General features: G+C 43.4%; 1 protein-coding gene across 1 annotated transcript in view; it reads left to right on the top strand.

Annotated features, from left to right (window-relative positions):
- The first annotated feature begins 683 nt into the window (after positions 1-683).
- The window catches only part of UST (uronyl 2-sulfotransferase), a 155,696-nt gene continuing 139,282 nt past the window's right edge, over positions 684-17,097 (top strand). Inside the window, exon 1 of the mRNA XM_066546818.1 lies at positions 684-1,268. Within this exon, the coding sequence (XP_066402915.1) occupies positions 1,004-1,268 (265 nt within the window). The 5' untranslated portion in view covers positions 684-1,003. The remainder of the gene's footprint in view (positions 1,269-17,097) is intronic.

Genomic DNA, 17,097 nt, shown 5'->3' with positions numbered 1-17,097 from the left:
GCATGGGGAATGAAATGTATGTCTACATCAGACAATGTCCAAGAACAAGCTCCAAATAAGCCATCAGGACACATTGGGAGCATATGTTGTATAAGGAGGATGAAGCTATTACCCAGCTCAGCGCTGATTGAATGCCATTCACCCACCAGTGGCTGTCTAGGAAAAATAGCATGATCGAGTAATTAGAGACTGTATCATAAGCCATATGTACAATGGGGTCAAATTAAGGTTCTGTGTGCAATCTTAATTTTGTAATTTCTGTACTTGTCTAACGCCTTGTCCCCAGTAGGCAACAGCTATGCTTCAGTCGCCCCAGCAAGGCTGCAAGGAGAAGAGTGGTGGTCCCTTTCGGCCCCCACAAACGATGTTACACCATGTTAAGGCAGCGGACCTTCACGCCGCGTTGGACCGTGCTCGGCACCGGCGATGTGCGGGCGCGGCGGCCCGGGGCAGGTGCGTTGTGCCGGCGGGGCCGGGCGGCGGCGGCGCCCGCAGGGGTCGCTGGCGCAGAGGCGGCGGGCGCATGGCGGGACCGGAGGCCGGGGCGGGCCGGGGTGGGCGGGCTCCGGGGCCGGGCCGGGCCGGGCGGGGGGCGGTGGGGCCGGGCGGCGCGCATAACTCGGCCGCGAGTTGCAGGCGGCCGGCGGCGGAGCGCTGGCTGTAACTTGACACCGGGGCGAGAGGCCGAGCGGAGAGAGGGAGCGAGAGCGGCGGCGGAGGAGGAGAAGAAGGAGGAGAGGAGCCCCAGGGAGCGGGATGGTGACCACCTCCTTCCCCTCCCCTTAGCGGCGCTCCGTAGCAGCAGCAGCAGCCGCCGCCGCCGTCGTAGGAGCGCCGGGGACTCTCGCCTGACTCGGAGCCGGGGACAGCCGGCGATGGGGACGGGACAGATCCCCTGAGCTCCCGGGAACTTTCCCGGCCGCGGGCAGCCGGAGCCGGGCAGGCGGATGGAGGATGCGCTTCCCCCGGCGGGCTGCGTGAGCCGGCGGCGGCGAAGGGGAGGATGAAGAAGAAGCAGCAGCACGGCGGCGGGGAATGCCCGGCGCCCTGGCCCCCCGCGGCGGCGGCGGCGGCGGCGGGAGGGGGCCCGGGCCAGGGCCAGGGCGGGGGCTTGATGAGGCGGCGGCCCCTCTCTCTGCTGCCCTTCCTCTCGCTGCGCGACTACATCTTCTGCATGGCCACACTGCTGCTCTTCTGTTTGGGCTCCCTCTTCTACCAGCTCAACGGGGGCCCCCCGCACTTTCTGCTGGCCCTGCGGCACTGTCTGGGTAAGGGCGGCCGGCGGCGGCGGCGGCGGGGACTTGTTGCGGCTCTCCCTCACCCCCCGTGGCGGCTGGGCTGGGCCTCCCTCCCTCCGCACCGGGGACACGGCCGCGGGGCTGGGGCGGCCAGAGGCCGGGGCTGCCGAGCGGGCTGGGCAGGCGGGACGCGGCGCCGTGAGCGCTGACACCGGAGCGGGACCGAGCGTGAGGCGCGCCCCGCCACAAGTTCCTGCTGGCCAAAGCGGAGTCCCCTCAGGACTTTCTCAGCCCCAGGAGCGCTGTGCGCCCGCGGGCGGCTCTTTGCGTGCCCGGTGGCCGTGGCAGAGCGCGGTGTGCCGGCTCCTCCGGCCGCCAGGTCGGTCCGAGGCGGGGCGGAGCGCAGGGCAGCGCTCGCTGCCCGCGGGTCGCGCACCGGGGGAGCTCGGGCACAGCCGCCCTGAGCTGTCAGCGCCTCCCCGCCGAGCGCTGTACCCCGGAGAGGACAAGCGGTGTGCCGATGGCCCACAGCAGATGATGCTGTTCAAAAAAAACCCCAAAAAACAAAAACCCCCAACAAAACCAAAAACTCCAGATGCACTTTGTGAACCAAGCATCCATCCTTGTGCAGGAGGTTGGAGTCTGGAGAGACTGGAGAGAAGGGTGTGCTTAGCAGGGTCAGTGCAGCAGCGCTCGAACACTCGAGCTCACCCGGGTGCTTTGCCAACCTGGTTGCCTGCGGAACCCCGAAGGAGGTGCCCCGGTGGAACGGGTGTAAGCCCCACGCTATGGCCTGCAGTTCTCACCCTCATGCTGACCCCAAGTTTTCACGTGGTTTTTCTTTGTAGCCAGCGTCCACATCGCTAAATGTTGCTTCCCTGCTCAGCAGAGTTATGTGAAAAAGAGTTTATCGTGAGGTCGAGTAAGTACCTTAGGCTGACAGGACTAATTCAGGTGGTGGCAGGACAAATGACTTTGAACTGAAAGAGGGCAGATTTCGTTTAGCTGTTAGGAAGAAATTCTTCACTATGAGAGTACTGAGGCACCAGAACAGGTTGCCCAGAGAAGCTGTGGATGCCCCATCCTTGGTATTGTTCAAGGCCAGGCTGGATGGGGATTTGATCAGCCTGGTCTAGTGGAAGGTGGGTCCTGCTCATAGCGGCGAGATTGGTTTAGATTGGAAGGGACCTTAAAGACCATATAGTTCTATTCTGTGATATGAAATAGGGAACAAATACTGAGTGTTTCTCAATACGGGAGGATTACTACAGAATAATTTGTGGTGTGAGTTTTTGCCACACTGGCTGGTCTGCTTTACTTGCGTGTGGAGGTGAGGCTTTGGTGGTACATGCTGCAGAGGTGCAAGCTGTAAGAGACAATGTTAGGTTACAAACAAAAATACTGTTCATGTATTTCGGAAAAATAAGCTGCAGATCCTTTTCTTTGTGTCCATACTTTCTGAATATTTTAAGAATACAGCCCTTAGTGTGTGTGTTGCTTTTCCTTATAGGAAAACTATCCCTTGTCTTCAGTTAACTAGTGAGAGAGTATGGAGAGGCAGCAGGACAAGAGATAACAAACACAAGTTGCAACAAGAGAAATTCCAATGGGATATCAGGAAAAAAAGATTTCAGTCTGAGAGAAGTCAGGTGTTGGAACAGGCTACCCAGGGAGGTTGGGATGTTCTTGTAAATATTTAGAACTCAGCTGGACTAGCCTCTGAGCAGCCCAATTATTCCTGTTTTCTTGGGGAAATAGGACCAGAAGAACAGAAGTCACTTCCAGAAATAAATGTTATTCTGCTGTAAAAAGTCAGTGAAAATTCAAGTGAAAATAGGAGAAGAAAAATGTTTTGGATATTACTTCACGAACACAACAACAATTTTGGCTTGAGTTTTAATGACTTTTTTTCCTTTAATATTACAATTAGGAAGAAATTCCTCCACTGAAGAGGAAACTGACAATTTTTCTGCCATAGAATCACAGAATTGCTAGGTTTGGAAGGCATCTCTGGAGATCATCTCGTCTACCTCCCATCCCAAGGCAGGGTCACCTAGAGCAGGTCAACACAGGAACATATCCAGGTGGGTTTTGAATGTCTGCAGACAAGGAGACTCCACAGTCTCTCTGGGCAGCCTGTTCCAGTGCTCTGCCACTTCTTGTGGTTTAGGTTATGGCCATTGCTCCTTGTCCTCTCGCTGGGCATCATGGAAAAGAGTCTGGCACCATCCTCTTGGCACCCACCCTTGAGATATTTATATGCATTAATGAGATCACCTCTCAGTCTTCTCTTTTCTGGACTAAAGAGGCACAGCTCACGCTGGTAGAAGATTTTGTTTGCAATTGATTGATACTTTAGTGGGATTAAACACAATCTCTGGTTTCAGACAAAAGTTTTTGTCAATTTTTAAATTTTCATCTTCTTCAAGGATAAATATTGCTTAGGTTGGGTGAAAATAGACTGCAAGAAATGCAGGCTTACTCAGCTTGTGGTCTTTTCACTGCTTTTGAGGAATGGGGGGAAAAACCCCTAGGATCTATTACCCTAACCACTCTAGCCAGTAGTTGCATGTCTGCTGGAAAATCTTCTGAGGCCTGCAGATGAAAGGCTTGGAAACCACTGCATCTTGGAGAATGGGTCAGGATAATTTTTGTGAGGTGCTCAGCAAGTGCAGAAAAGCCTTTGTTGTGTGTGCCTGAACGTGATGAGCCCCTGGGGATGGAGTGTAGTCTTACTGAAAATGTTTTGGGGTTCTTTTGATGTGTGGGATTCTCGCAGGAGAAAGCAGACAGATCTTTTAATCTCTGCTAATGAACTTCTGCACTTGTTACATGAATTAGTGTAGGAATTTCCTTTCTGTGCCTGAGTGCCCTGGGATGTTAAGGAGGTGCAGGCTTGGCTAACGTCCTGCATCAGGCTAGTGGCTGAGAGGGAAGCAGAGTCCTCATGGCTGGCTGGAGTCCTGGCACCCACTAAGCAGATGGTGCTGCTGCCTCTGCAGACAGGTGGGATGTACTTTGGGTGCTGAGGTATCTGTTTGCATGCAGCTTTATGGAGTTACTTTATACTTCCTTGGTCTGCAGTTTCATTTGGGTTGTCAGAGTTGATCCACGTGGGTGACATTACTGACCATTTTATGTTTTAATTTTTTAGAGTGGTGCATACTCCTTGAGGTATCCAGCTCGGAAGGCTTTCAAATTAGGAACAATATTTTTTTGTAACTAGAAGGCTTATTGGCTTCCAGGGAGCTAACAGAACTGCTTTGTGGAATAGGTATTGGGCATCCCATCCTGCTGCCTACCAAAGCTGTACATGTAAATGTGTGTCTTATACAGCAGAGGGAAGTTTCATGATGTTGAAAAAAAACAAAACAAACTTTTTCCCCCCTGAAGCCACAGATTCAGTACAAGTAACTCTTTCCTTGTAGTCCTTCCAACCCACAAATTATGGTGTTAAAGTTCACATCTCCAAAAAAAGAGCTTTTAGTTTGTAAACCATATTTGTTATGTGAATTTTGCAGTTTCCCTCATTGTATTTAAATCTACTGAAACCAAGGAGTAGCCTAAAAGGAATATTGATTTCTGTTTTGTGCCCTCCGTAGTGTGGGAGGGGTCATCTTGTCTGGCTTCAGAGTTTTTGTTTGCATTTGCAAGTTTCAGTGCATTGCTGATGTTTAGTTATGTTATTGTGAGGGGAATGCTTGGATTTTTTTACCTCAGAACTTGAAAGGAAGTTCCTGAGCAACAACACCAAACTTCAATAGTGGTCTGGACAGAAATCACACCTGCATCAGGCAGGTGTGTGCATAAAAGAAAATCAAGTGTGAAAACACATGGTTTGAAAAACTTTAATTTTTTTACTAGGCCTGCATCATATGCTGTGGAGGAGGTATACATTTATTTTCAAAGGAATGTAGTGTGAACATTTGCTAGTTCTATTAACTTTCCTTTGGAGGTGGGGAAGATGAATGTGTTTTCAGAATATTCAGACTATTAGTAATTTTTTTTTTTCTCTCCCAGACTGGCTTCTCTGGTGTCTTGTCCAAATATGCCTCTTTTTCTTTTGCTTACCATACTGATTGGAGAGAATCTTGGAAAAACATTATGGCAGTTTTTAGGGTAGGCAATAGCTGTATTCAGTATTTCCACTTGACATGGCCATTTCTTTTGTAGCAGAGTCATCCTGAGCAAATGTGAGTAGAGTAGTAGATATGAGGCTGTGTTTTGTTATTTATCCTGTTCTGACTTCAAGCTCACAGTAATTCAGAGTACAGAAGGTCTGTGGAAAGCTGATGCTTCTGCTGTCTGTTGTGGATGTGGCTTGCAGTGACAGGGCTCAAGTTTCACACTGCAGTCATCCCATCCGGAGGGACCCTGTTTTTCAGCATGAAATTATTGGGGAGGGCATAGGCATATGTGGGTTGTTTCTGAAGAATCTGTGGAAGATACTTAAAAGTGTATCTGTTTCCAGTAGGCTTAAATTTGCTGTGTGGGGGTGCATACCAGCTCTGGACCAAAAATGATCTCCAAAAACCAGGAAGGTTTAAAAACTGCCAGGCTTTCCAGTAATGAGCTGCAGTACTGGGATTTGCACAAATGAGGTCTTTCTTGTTGATTCTGCCAAGGTAACCCTGGCTCACTAATTGAAAACCATCTCCAGCAGTGGAAGGAAGTGAGAAGAGTCTTCCCTTAGATGAGTAAGACACAAATTGTAAATCTTGGACAGCCCAGTGGCTTTTGGGGAATGCACCAGGGACTCCACTCCCCTGCAACTGCAGTGGTTTTACATTACTTTATTCTCCTCTGCTTTGACTTTGTGAGATATACACGCTTCAAATTACAGAAATGAGAATTTCCAAGGGCTGGTAGCAACCCTCTAATGGCCAATAAAAACATAAAGCCTTTGTATCTTCAGTGTTTGCTGTGCAAACTTGTTCGTGTCAATTAAAACATTTTCCCTGTTGAACTTGCCAGGAGCCTGTACAAGTACACTGGTTTAATTGCATGTGAAAGTTGCCTTTCCTGTGGCTTCCTATAGAAGGCAAAAGTCTTAAGTGTCCCCTTGTGTTCCTCAAACAATTTCTGTGTTGCTCTCCCTCTTCATGACATTGGAAGTTCTCAGGTATTTTGGCCAAGATGGGCTTGGTAGCTTTAAAGTTGTCAGAGCAACAGTTGTGTTTATTTTGGGGAATATAACCATAAAAGAAGCTGAAAGAAATCTGAGCATTTGGGGAGTTTGTTACAAAAATCTTCAAAATATTAAAAACTATGCAGCAAGGGAAACTTTTTATTTAAATCAAGCTAGTATGAATTGGCTGTATTTTGGTAGGGTGTTGTGGTTGGATTTTCTTGTTTGTTTGGTTTGGTTTTGTTTTCTTTTTTCCTGACCTATCTGATTTTTTCCTTTTAACCTATTAAGAGAGGGACAAAAAAGAAAACCCGACTATCCAAAGAAAACAGTTAAACTAAGTGTCAATGTTTTGTGTGCAAATTTTTTATAAGCTGTAGAAGGGAGGGACAATGGAAGGATTTTTAGGGTTTTTTCAGGGGAATTGGTTGGGATTTTTATTCTGGTAATAGTACATTTATATATAGAATGATGTAAAGTGCAGAATTCTTCAGGGCAAGCTTTTCTAAAAAGTAGAAGCACTACCATACTTTATTTTTGCAGGTAGACAGCATGCTTCCTTTACATGGCCAGAAAGGATTGTCTCGTTCAGTTTTGTTTTGCACGTGCACACATGCATGGATCAGGAATCCTTTACAGTTTTGAAGGCCCTTCAGGTGTGTGAGTAGGAGAAACACACTCAAGGCAAGATAGTCAGGTCTGTAGGTGAGGTCTGAGTCAGATCTGTGGTGACACAATATGCATTTCTGAGGTGCCTAAGCTTTTAAAAAGGTCTGGGTTATGTTCTTATTAACTTTTTTTTCCTCTTATTGTTCTCAAAGGAGACAGCTCTTCTGTACTCTAAAGCATTTTCATTTTGGTCTGACTTCTCACAGGATTATTTAGTTGCAATACACATGGAATTAATTACATTTCAAAGTTCATTAACATTGTAGGGAACTGAAAGGTCAGTTTGGAATCTGCTTCCTAAAAGCCTTGAAAAGAGATGGTCTGAACCTAAATCACAAGTCTGTATGTAGCTGTATCTTTCTTAATTAGCTCTTCTGTCCTCTTTGAACTTCCTCGTTTTGCTGTAGTGAAAGCCATACATATTATCTTTTAGATAAAATAAGTCTGGACTTCCATTTAGGTTACTAAAGTCTCAAGTTATAAGTGAGCTTCTTTGGAAGACAAAAGAGGAGCCTCATCTCCAAGGACCTTTTGTTAAAAGACTGCTCATCACTCACAGCTTGTCTGATGGCAAGATTAACAAAGCTTTGCCTAACACAAGGTGATGTCGGGAAATACTCTGTGGAGAACCAGAATGCATCTAATTTTATAACCAAGGTCATAAAACTCAAGCCTCTTCCTTTCAAAAAAGATTGAGTGGCCTCTGGATTACATTGTGCTGGCTGGCTGGCTAAAACACTCTGTACAGTGAAGTCATAGCAAAAAATGCTTGTGTGAATGTGTTGTGATAATATACTAAATATATTTGGAAAATTGAATAGCATTTATTCAGGAATGTATTTTCTGCTTTCAAAGTCAGACTCCAGTCTGGGAGTCAGGAATTGCATATGGGTGTCTGTGTAGATGTTTCTTTTTCTTATTGTCCACTTTGTAATTTGACAAGGGATTTAAAGGATTAATTCAGTCCCTGATGAGAGGGACTATTACTACAGCTTTTTCAAAATATTTATTTATTTGGTTTACTTTCAGGTTATATTGCAGTGTGGTATATACACCTGTGTAAAAACAAGTCTGCTGGTTAAATGGGATGTTTCACTTGGGCCTGAGGAGATGAGAGAGGCTTCAGTTCTCTGCCCTGACAGACTTCATGTGACATTGAACAAATTGTGTAGAAATTCTCTCTAACCCCCTTCTATCCAAATGACGTTTTGAAGATGAATGTGTGAGAGAGTAGGATAGTCTGAGATAGTGTGGTGGTCATAGCCACAGAAACACTGAGAGGAAAAAGATGCTTTTGATAAACCCTTCTGTTGTGTACAGGTTTTGGCTGTGTCAAAGAGATAAGGCAGATAGTGTTGGGAGGAAGCTCCTTTATAGACTGAGGCAATGGTCCAGCTGCTTTTCTTTCAAGGGCATCACCACTGTTGGCTATCACAGTCTCTGTTCAGTTTTACTTCAGGAGTTATTATATTTGGTTTCCAGAGTCTCATCAGAGGGCTTCAATTTTTAGATGTGTCTTCATCTAGAAGACTTCATGTCCACAGAAGTTACCAAATAATTTATTTCTTGTTTCCCGTGGTGCTGCGTAGACTTGATTTGTGAAAATGCAGTCCTTGATCATCCTAAGTGAATGGCAAGTTCTCTGTTGGAGAGTAGTCAGCCAAAAGGGATTGACTGTTACAAGGAAAAAAGTGGTTTTTACAGTGATTCTCATATTTTCACACCAAATTAGGGAGAAGGAAGGTTGCTTTTCCTTGGGGTTTTACAAAGACTGATAAACATTCAAGGGTGCTAGAATGAGAGACTCTGTAGCAAAATAACTCTGACAGAAGCTACAACACTTCATGCTCTGTGGGGAAAATAAAGGCTCTCTAATTTTTCTCCCCCTTACTTCTAATAAGAGGTTGGAGATTAATTAACATCTCTTCTAGCTCTACTGCACTGATGCCTGATAAAAACTGTTTTGAAATCAGTAGCACGTGTCAGAATCACCAGTGACAGTAAGTTGAATTTCTTTGTTTGTTATTTAAGCACAGGGGCCTTTTAGCAAAGTTTGTAGAACATATGATGAAGGTATAACAGAGGGAATTGGATTTGATACGATTTTTGGCAGGAACATTCTGTAACATGGTTGAGCAGGTATCCTTTTTTCACTCAGTTTCCAGATGGTAATTGGTCCTTTCTCTCCCATCATTTAAATTTGTATGTTAATAGAAAGTCTGCTGTCCCTTGTGTCTAGGAAAAATCTGGGATTGCTGAAATTGCTTGAGTGTATTTTGTATGATAATCACCACATGTTTTGGACATAATTTTTGAGCACATAAGGAAGCCCTTCTTTCAGGGTGGTTTTCTTAGTTTCATGTGCAAGTAGTTGCTCATTGAGCTTCTGGCTCCTGTAACCTATTCAAGAACACCTGGATATTTTGTTTTCGTAGCTGTCCCTCTCTGCAAAGACAGGTTTCAGGTAAGATGTAAGAGTTTGTTTTCATCTTGGACTGGACAGACAAGGCTGTTGTAAGTTGTTTTTTTTTTGAAGTTGTGACTTTGCACCTGCTGCTGACCCCCTGTGAGCTCTGTTTTAAATTGCAGTGATGTGAAAGAAAGCCTTGTGTTTCCTCTGTTACAGGTACAGCCAAAGGAGGTCAGTAGCCACTCTGTGTGCTCACGTGGGTGTGTATGAAACACACTTAGAAAAATCACCTACTGCATTGTTATGTGAGGCAGATAACTTGTGAGAATATTTCTATTTGGGTTGTCTCTCCTGAGAGCTGGGGTGCAAGGGGAGGTCCTCCTATCCCCCTTCTGTGCTGTATTTGGTTTTTTACCTTGGACCTGTAAGTTTTGAAGCTAGGGCTTGCAGTGGTCTGGGTGCTGTTTATTCATACCATGGAGGCAGGGAAAAACAAGAATCCTTTTGAAATTGGCAAGAATTAAGTTCCTCTTCAAATCTTGCTATAAGAATCATGGTCCTCTCAGCTATTTGTCTGCTTGTCCTGTCTCATCAGTGAGGGGAGAGAGCCATTTCCAGGCCATTACAGTTTATTATAGATGTGATACAAGTAGGATCAGCCCTTTTTGGGAATGTCAGTTGTCTGTAGCCTGTTGACATTAACTTAGAAGGGAGCACCAAGATGGGATAGGCTGCCACTGCCTTTCCCTGGGCAGCAGACGTGCTTGCCTGAAAGACCAAGTCTTACTGGCACAGCAGTGGCTCCTCAAGCTTTTAGCTTATAGTTTGGGCTTTTTCTTTTTTTTTTCTTTTTTTTTTTCTTTTTTTTTTCTTTTTTTTTTTAATTTTCAAGTGAAAGCTGTGGAAAGTGATGGCATGATTTTTTTTTTTTTTCCACCAAGAAAAGTTTCCTCATCATTATTGGTGAGCAGGCAAGTAGATTTTCAAACATAACTTGTGTTTATATAATGAGGCATTTGTTTTTCTTTGTTTTAGAATCTGGGTTAGAGGATGTTTGGAGACTGGACGGGTGGATAGGAAGTGGAGAGCAATTATTTCAGTGAAATTTATTTTACTCCCTTGCTTTTTAGAGCTGCACTGAGGGGAGCAGGCCCTGTTGTGTTGAAAATGGATGTTCGGCTTTGTTTGTAAGCATGGAAGCACAGTGATTAGGTTTGTGTTACGGTTTCTGAGTACTAATGCTTTGGAAATAGACATTTGGATGCTTGCCAAGGCTTGCTACTTATCATACTTAATGATTCAGAGTAGAAGTCATCAGGAGACCGGGATGGAGATCACAGTGCCTGTGCTGTTTGAGTGAAGAAGCAGTACATCTCTGCCATGAGTAAATAGCATGTTTCAGCACCCCTGAGAGTGTTTATTTTAAAAACTTCGGCTGATCAAGTGGATGGTTGGTTCAGTTTAATGTAGCTGCCGCAGAGAGAGGATGCCAGCATAACATTGTACTCTTACAAGGTTACTAACTGCTAGCAAGTGACAGTTCTGGGAGATGAGCTGCTGGTGCCTGGATTAACAGTTGCTAGTCAAGGAGGTTTGATTTATTATTTGCACTTTTTTTATTTCTTTTTCTTTTTTTTTTTCCTGATGTGAAATGTCCTCGGTATTTCTGGGAGAGGACTTGCTCCTTACAATTCTTCTTGTAGTTTACTAATAGATGATTCTGAAATACATACAACAAAGTTGTTAGAATAAGTGAATGTTTCTTAGCTTTTGCTTCTTACTGCTGGAGAATATTGTGAGGCTTCTGTCATTGCTTGGCCTTTGAATGTAATGGCAGATTCATTTGGAGGATACTTTGATTTTCTCAAAGATCTTCACATGTTGTTTTAGCCCTGGTTTCAAAGCTTGCTTTTGAAATACAAATTCCAGTTACGTGTCTTTTTACCTTGTAAAATATCCCAAGATTTGGAAATTCTTGTGCAGATTAGAGCTTGCATTACTTCTCTGAATGTTGTGAGTTTTGGTTGTTTTTTATTCTATCCAGATTATGAAGTTTTATGTTTTTCCTTCATGGCAGTGTCTTGTGTTGAAATGGGCATGAGTCCTGAAGGGGTTGGGGCATGGGAAGCTTTATGATGTTGTTTCAGAAAGAGTTTGAGAATTATCTTACAATACACAATTTTGGGTTGGATTTCAGAAGACAGTAATTTTGTGGATGTTGACAGTAATTGATAAATGTTTATGCCTCTGTTTATCTCATGGCAATTCAGAGGAGATTACATCAATATTGACCATACTTAATGCTGTCTTTTTGTTCAGTCTTATTTTTTTGTTCTCTTATCTTCTAAGAACCTCTTTTTCCTTCTGCTGTCCCTGTATTTAGAGGTAGCTTCCCAGTCCTTTTGTTACTCTGTTCCTCTGTAACACCAAACCATGTTTAGCAGATAGTGATTTCCTAATCATGAATTGCTGGTGGTCCTATTTCCTTCAACCAGGTGTTCTGTCTTCGGTGGCTTGCATCATAGAGCAAATACTCTTGCCTCTTTTGCTGGCCTACATCTAGAGAAGAGCCACCTGAATCTCTGCACTGAAAGTCAGAAAAAAATGGGTCTGAGAAGAAGTGTCCCATAAGCAGCCCATGCTTTTGCATTCTTAAAAGGTAAGGAAAAAGGCTACTGGGGTGATGTGAAATACACAGCAAGATCTTGGAGAGGTGATGTTGGTACACCTCCTCTCTACAAATTTGGTGAGATTACAGGTAGAAATTGCATTCAGATTGGGCTATACAGTGCCAAGAAGAGGATGTTAAATAGGAGAGAACTATAGGGGGAGCAGTGGACAGACAAGTGTCTTGATTAGAAAAAGTTACACAAGACTTGGACTGCACATGGCTTGTCTGTAAGACCTTTACTCCTTGTTTCAAAGGTTCCCTCTGAAGTCAGCAGGGAGAGACAGTGGTACCTCCAAAGACTCCCTCAGGCTTCTTATATATCTATGATGGTAGAACCTCTAACTTAAGCACAAAGAAATACTCGAAATTTGGTGGGAAGGATCTGAGTTGTCATGGTAGTTGTTATGAGAAACACTTGTTGATGACCAGGCTTTGAAAGAGAAGGGGGAGAAGGATGGGGACAGGAGAGAGGAGCTGGGAAGTTACATAGCAAGATTTTAAAATAGAAAGGTCATCACTTCATGTCAGTGGGTCACTGAAAGATCAGTGCTTAGCATGCATAAGACAATGACTCCATAAGGCCCTGGAAGAAGAGCACTGTGGGGGTATCTCTCCCTGCTAGATGGGTGGATTTGGTGCCATGTTTGTTTCTCCCTAACTCTTGCAGTTCCATGGAAATGGTGCGCGACAACAGCTTTGATACGATCTGAAATGTTGAGGCAGATATTGCAAGGCAAAGGCTGTGAAATTGCTGACTTCTCAGTTCCTTTCATGTCTGCAGCTGATTGTTCTTTTCCTAGCAGAACTCCCCATACAAATGTGCAGATTTCTTTTGTGTTGCCTGTTGGGAGATAGCACAATAAGAAAATTAGAATGAATAACAAAACAGTGGAGCCTAAACCTTACCACCTGTTTATCTGAGGCTTTGTGGTGTTTTTGTGTGGGGGGTGTAGGTTTAGTTTGGGGCCTTTTTTGCAGGGGGGAGGATTGTTTTTGCAAAGTAGAGATTTTCAGAAGTGTGATTAAATGAAAGCTGAAATAGAAAATGCTTCATTGTCTAACTGTGAGCTCTCTACCTTGCCTCACTGTTAATAAGCAAAACCTATTACTTTATATCATCAATGATATTTTCAATTATATTTTTCTGGGGAGTCAGTCAAATTCAGCATGGGTTATTTAATCTTCTGATGAACAGCCTTACTTCATTAGGCCTGTTGCATTTTCCCTGTCTAGTTTTGAATCTGATACTTCTCTCATCTAATCAATGAAGCAAATTTTGGCAAAGCTCTGTGATTCTTTATAGCTCAGCAGTTGTCTGTTTTTTGCACTATGCTACATGGAAACAGCTGACAGCTTCAGTTCTTTTTCCTCTGCAACTCTTTGGTTATGAATTTTAGAAGCTGAAAGGCTTTTAAATAGCATATAGTATCTTTCACCTTCTGACCCCAGCTCAAATACAGCTGAGGCTGGCAGTAACTGGATCTTACTATTACTGTGCTGAGGTGTTCAGTTAGCTGTGTGCAGTAAGTTCACTGAGGTGCTTGTGGCACTGCCACTCCCCTCTTTGCTCTGCTGGCTCAAGGATACTGCAGGTCATGCCAGTGACAGAGCGTGGAGCACCAGTGGAGGATCCAATAGCTTTTATCTGGTAGGGCTCCCAATGGGCTGATGCGCTTTTCTCCCTCTTTCTAAATGTGCTGTGGCTTTAGTGATGGAGTGATGTCCTGCTCACTCTTCATGCAAGAGGGACTTGAGATTCAGAAAGATTTTAATGAGGGTTACAAAACTTGGGGATGGGAGGAGAGGCATGGACTCAGCTGTCCCCAAGATCAGAGCTGTGCCTGTATGTTGAATTTCTTTGTACTACCCTCCTGCATAGTTAGGCTTGTTTGTTTGGAATTATTGTATCAATGATAAATTTATTATTTACAAAAACAAACAAAAAAAAAAAGGCAAGCCTGAAATTTTCTTCTCAAATGTCCTAACAAAGAAATTTTTCCATCATCTGTAAAAGAAGCTACTAAGTGTCCTTCTTGCTTCCTCTTCCCTCAATTGCTACTGACTGGAGAGTACAACTCTGTTTTTTTTATCCTCATGCCTCAGTTTTCATCTAGCATGTCAAAGAAGAAGATAATTATTAACACTTATTTTATTAAAAGGGCACAGAGAGGTTATGTGCCTTTGGTGTCATATGCCTGATTAATAGCAGTATCAGGAACAGGGTTATGATTCTTTGCACTCTTGCAAGGGCAGGGATTTTCCCAGAAACCTGTGCACCATGTCCAACAAAACAGTGATACTCAGCAACATGGAAACTCTTCTACTTGCCTGGCTCTCCTGGTTGGGGTGGTTTGAGTTTGTTCGGTTTGTGAGCTTTATATCTGTACAGTGTTCCTGAAAAGTAATGAAGTTGTTTTTCTGAGGGGGCTTCTGAGGCACAGGGTAGTTCAGGGAAGTGTGAAAACAGGTCTGCCCAACTGTGTGCAGCTGTTGCCCAGCAGAGCCTCCATCCAGCGCAGGCATAGAAACTCATATTTTCCTGTCTTTGAGGAGCAGCATTTTAGAGTCTTTCTTCCCCTGTTTCCCTCAGCAGGGAAGCCTGCTACTGCAGAACTGTGTGCTGGGCTTGAGACTCTCAAAATGAAAGGGAAGCATGTGGGAGGGAGTGATAGCTGGGAAAAGAAAAAGTGGGGTGAGAGAAGCAGAGGTTGCTGGGCAAAACTTTCCCAATTTAAGCTAGAAAAGCATACTTTTTAATGTATTCTGCTTAAAATGAGCTTGTGAGAGACAGGAATAGTTCTGGGGGAGCAGACAAGTGATAAGTGGCACCTATTCCTATTGAAAAGTATTTCTTGCTCCTTTCTGCAGCTATCTTCAGCACCTTTGTAGAATTTGCTCACCAAAGCCTCTACTGTAAGTGGAAAAAGTTGTATTTGTGGCACGAGTAAATGTTAAAACTGCTGCTTTATACAGACAGCACAGCTTGAAAGCTGTATAGTCAGCTTCAGAAATGTTTCTTTAGCTTACTTAGTCTCAAGACAAAAATATTTTTAATACAAAGGAGCTCAGAATGCAAGGGGGTTGATTTGCTCAAACAAATTTTATCCATCTGTTAAGCCCTCTGATTATTTTAACTGAAATTTTACATCCACATTTTTATTTTATTCAGAGGTAGTGCTTGCATTGTATGAGAAGGATGACCAGAGAACCTCTTCTTGCACTCTAACAGCATCATTACCATGCCACAAGCACAAAATTATTATGAAACTGAAGGCAGATCAGTTGAATGGCTGATGCTCTTGCAACATGATTGTTTTGGCTCGCAAAGCCTGGAAACAGAAAATTTTCATACAGGCTCCTCTGGATCCACATCCAAGCTTGAGATCTAATGGTTATGAGAAATAAATGTGGTGGTCTCAGGCAATTCCTTTGTAAATGTGGTCAACATCAAAGAAAATAAGAAATGCACACTGATTTAAATATATAGTTAAATCTGAGATAAAAATGACAGGTTTAGCTGTTCAGCTAAATATAATGTGTAATATGGCCCTGGTTAAGAATATTTCCTTACTCATACTCTATAAATAACATCATAAGTATGCTTTATACTTTCTCCAAACACCCATTCTTCACTTCTGTTCTAGCCTGTTTGCACTCCTCATCTCCAACTGCACAGGGTCGGGCAAGGCATCTCTCCTATTTTCAATGAATCTCTTTTGTTTGCTTTAGTGGCCAATGAATGGTTCATGGATTGCAGAATGGGGAACCTTTAGTTCCTGATGCCACGTGAGCAGTGGGATTCCTTAGTGCAAACCTGTATGTTGCATTTGGTCCTATTGCACAGAGCCTTGTAATACTGTGCCAGTCATAGCTGTGGTTTGGCAAATGTTCCTGCTCAGCTGGGAAAGGAGGTGGGAGGCAAGAACAAGGAAGAGGAGAGTAGTAAGCATTCTTTCACTTTCCTTCCTTCACCGTGTTTATAGACACTTAAAACAGAGTGATGGTAATGAGCACTAATGTGCTCAAACTCCTGAAGCTGCACTTATTAGTGAACCACAAAAACGGTTTAAAGAAAGTATAAACTCATGGAATGTTCTTTTGTGTTCTCTTGCATGCATTGCAATTTCTTTGAGGAGGAAAAAGACTTGCTTTACTGCCTTAATTCTGGAAAGAAAAATAGTTTTGAATTGGGGAAGTTTGTAGTTGGCCATGGAAGTCAGAGTTTGCATTGATGGGTCTTATGTTAGCCTTACCAACTTCAGTCTGTCTGTGACACAAAAGTTAGGATCCTGCTAAGAATCATGGTTCAGTAGAGCCTGATATTTATTTTCTTCTACTAGAAATAATAGTGTGTGACCAAAGTAGGGTTATTATACTGGCATATCTTGAAATTTCTTAGAATTTGCATTTCTTTATTTAATATTATTTTATTTATGTAACACTGCCTTTTATTTGTTTTATTTGGAGATCAGTCTGTAGTGGTGTATTTTCTTTCTTAGGAGAAAGGCATGCTAGATTTGTTTCATGAATAGTAATATTTTTCCTGCATGTGTTTTAGTGTAGAGGTAGTTCAGAGTCTAAATGCTATGTTACTACAGGGCTTTTTCTGTAGGAGAAATAAGACATAGTCTCTTTGTGTGTGAACATAAAAATAATATTCCAGGTTACACATAGTTTTATCAACACGGGAAGGATGCCACTTTTCATGCATGGCATGAAGATGAAGCAAAAATGTAATAAATTGTTTAAACCTCTTCAGCTTTCTTCCTTAACTTGTTGGTGAGAATTTGTGTCCTCCTGGTAAAGTAAAAATGAATAAGGAATGGATATAAAGAATTAAAACACTTGCACTGAATCTTCTTTATCCATGAGGTTCAGATGAGACAGTTTTGATGTTTCTCCTGCATCTGTGGTAATAGCTATTATTGAGCAAGGATTGGAGTAGTTAATAAGTTCTGTGGCTAAGAAGAGTTAAATAACC

The sequence above is a fragment of the Molothrus aeneus genome, chromosome 3, assembly GCF_037042795.1.
Source record: "Molothrus aeneus isolate 106 chromosome 3, BPBGC_Maene_1.0, whole genome shotgun sequence".
Classification (NCBI taxonomy): domain Eukaryota; kingdom Metazoa; phylum Chordata; class Aves; order Passeriformes; family Icteridae; genus Molothrus; species Molothrus aeneus.
The sequence above is the reverse complement of the archived record's forward strand: the minus strand, read 5'-3'. Positions and strand labels throughout refer to the sequence as shown.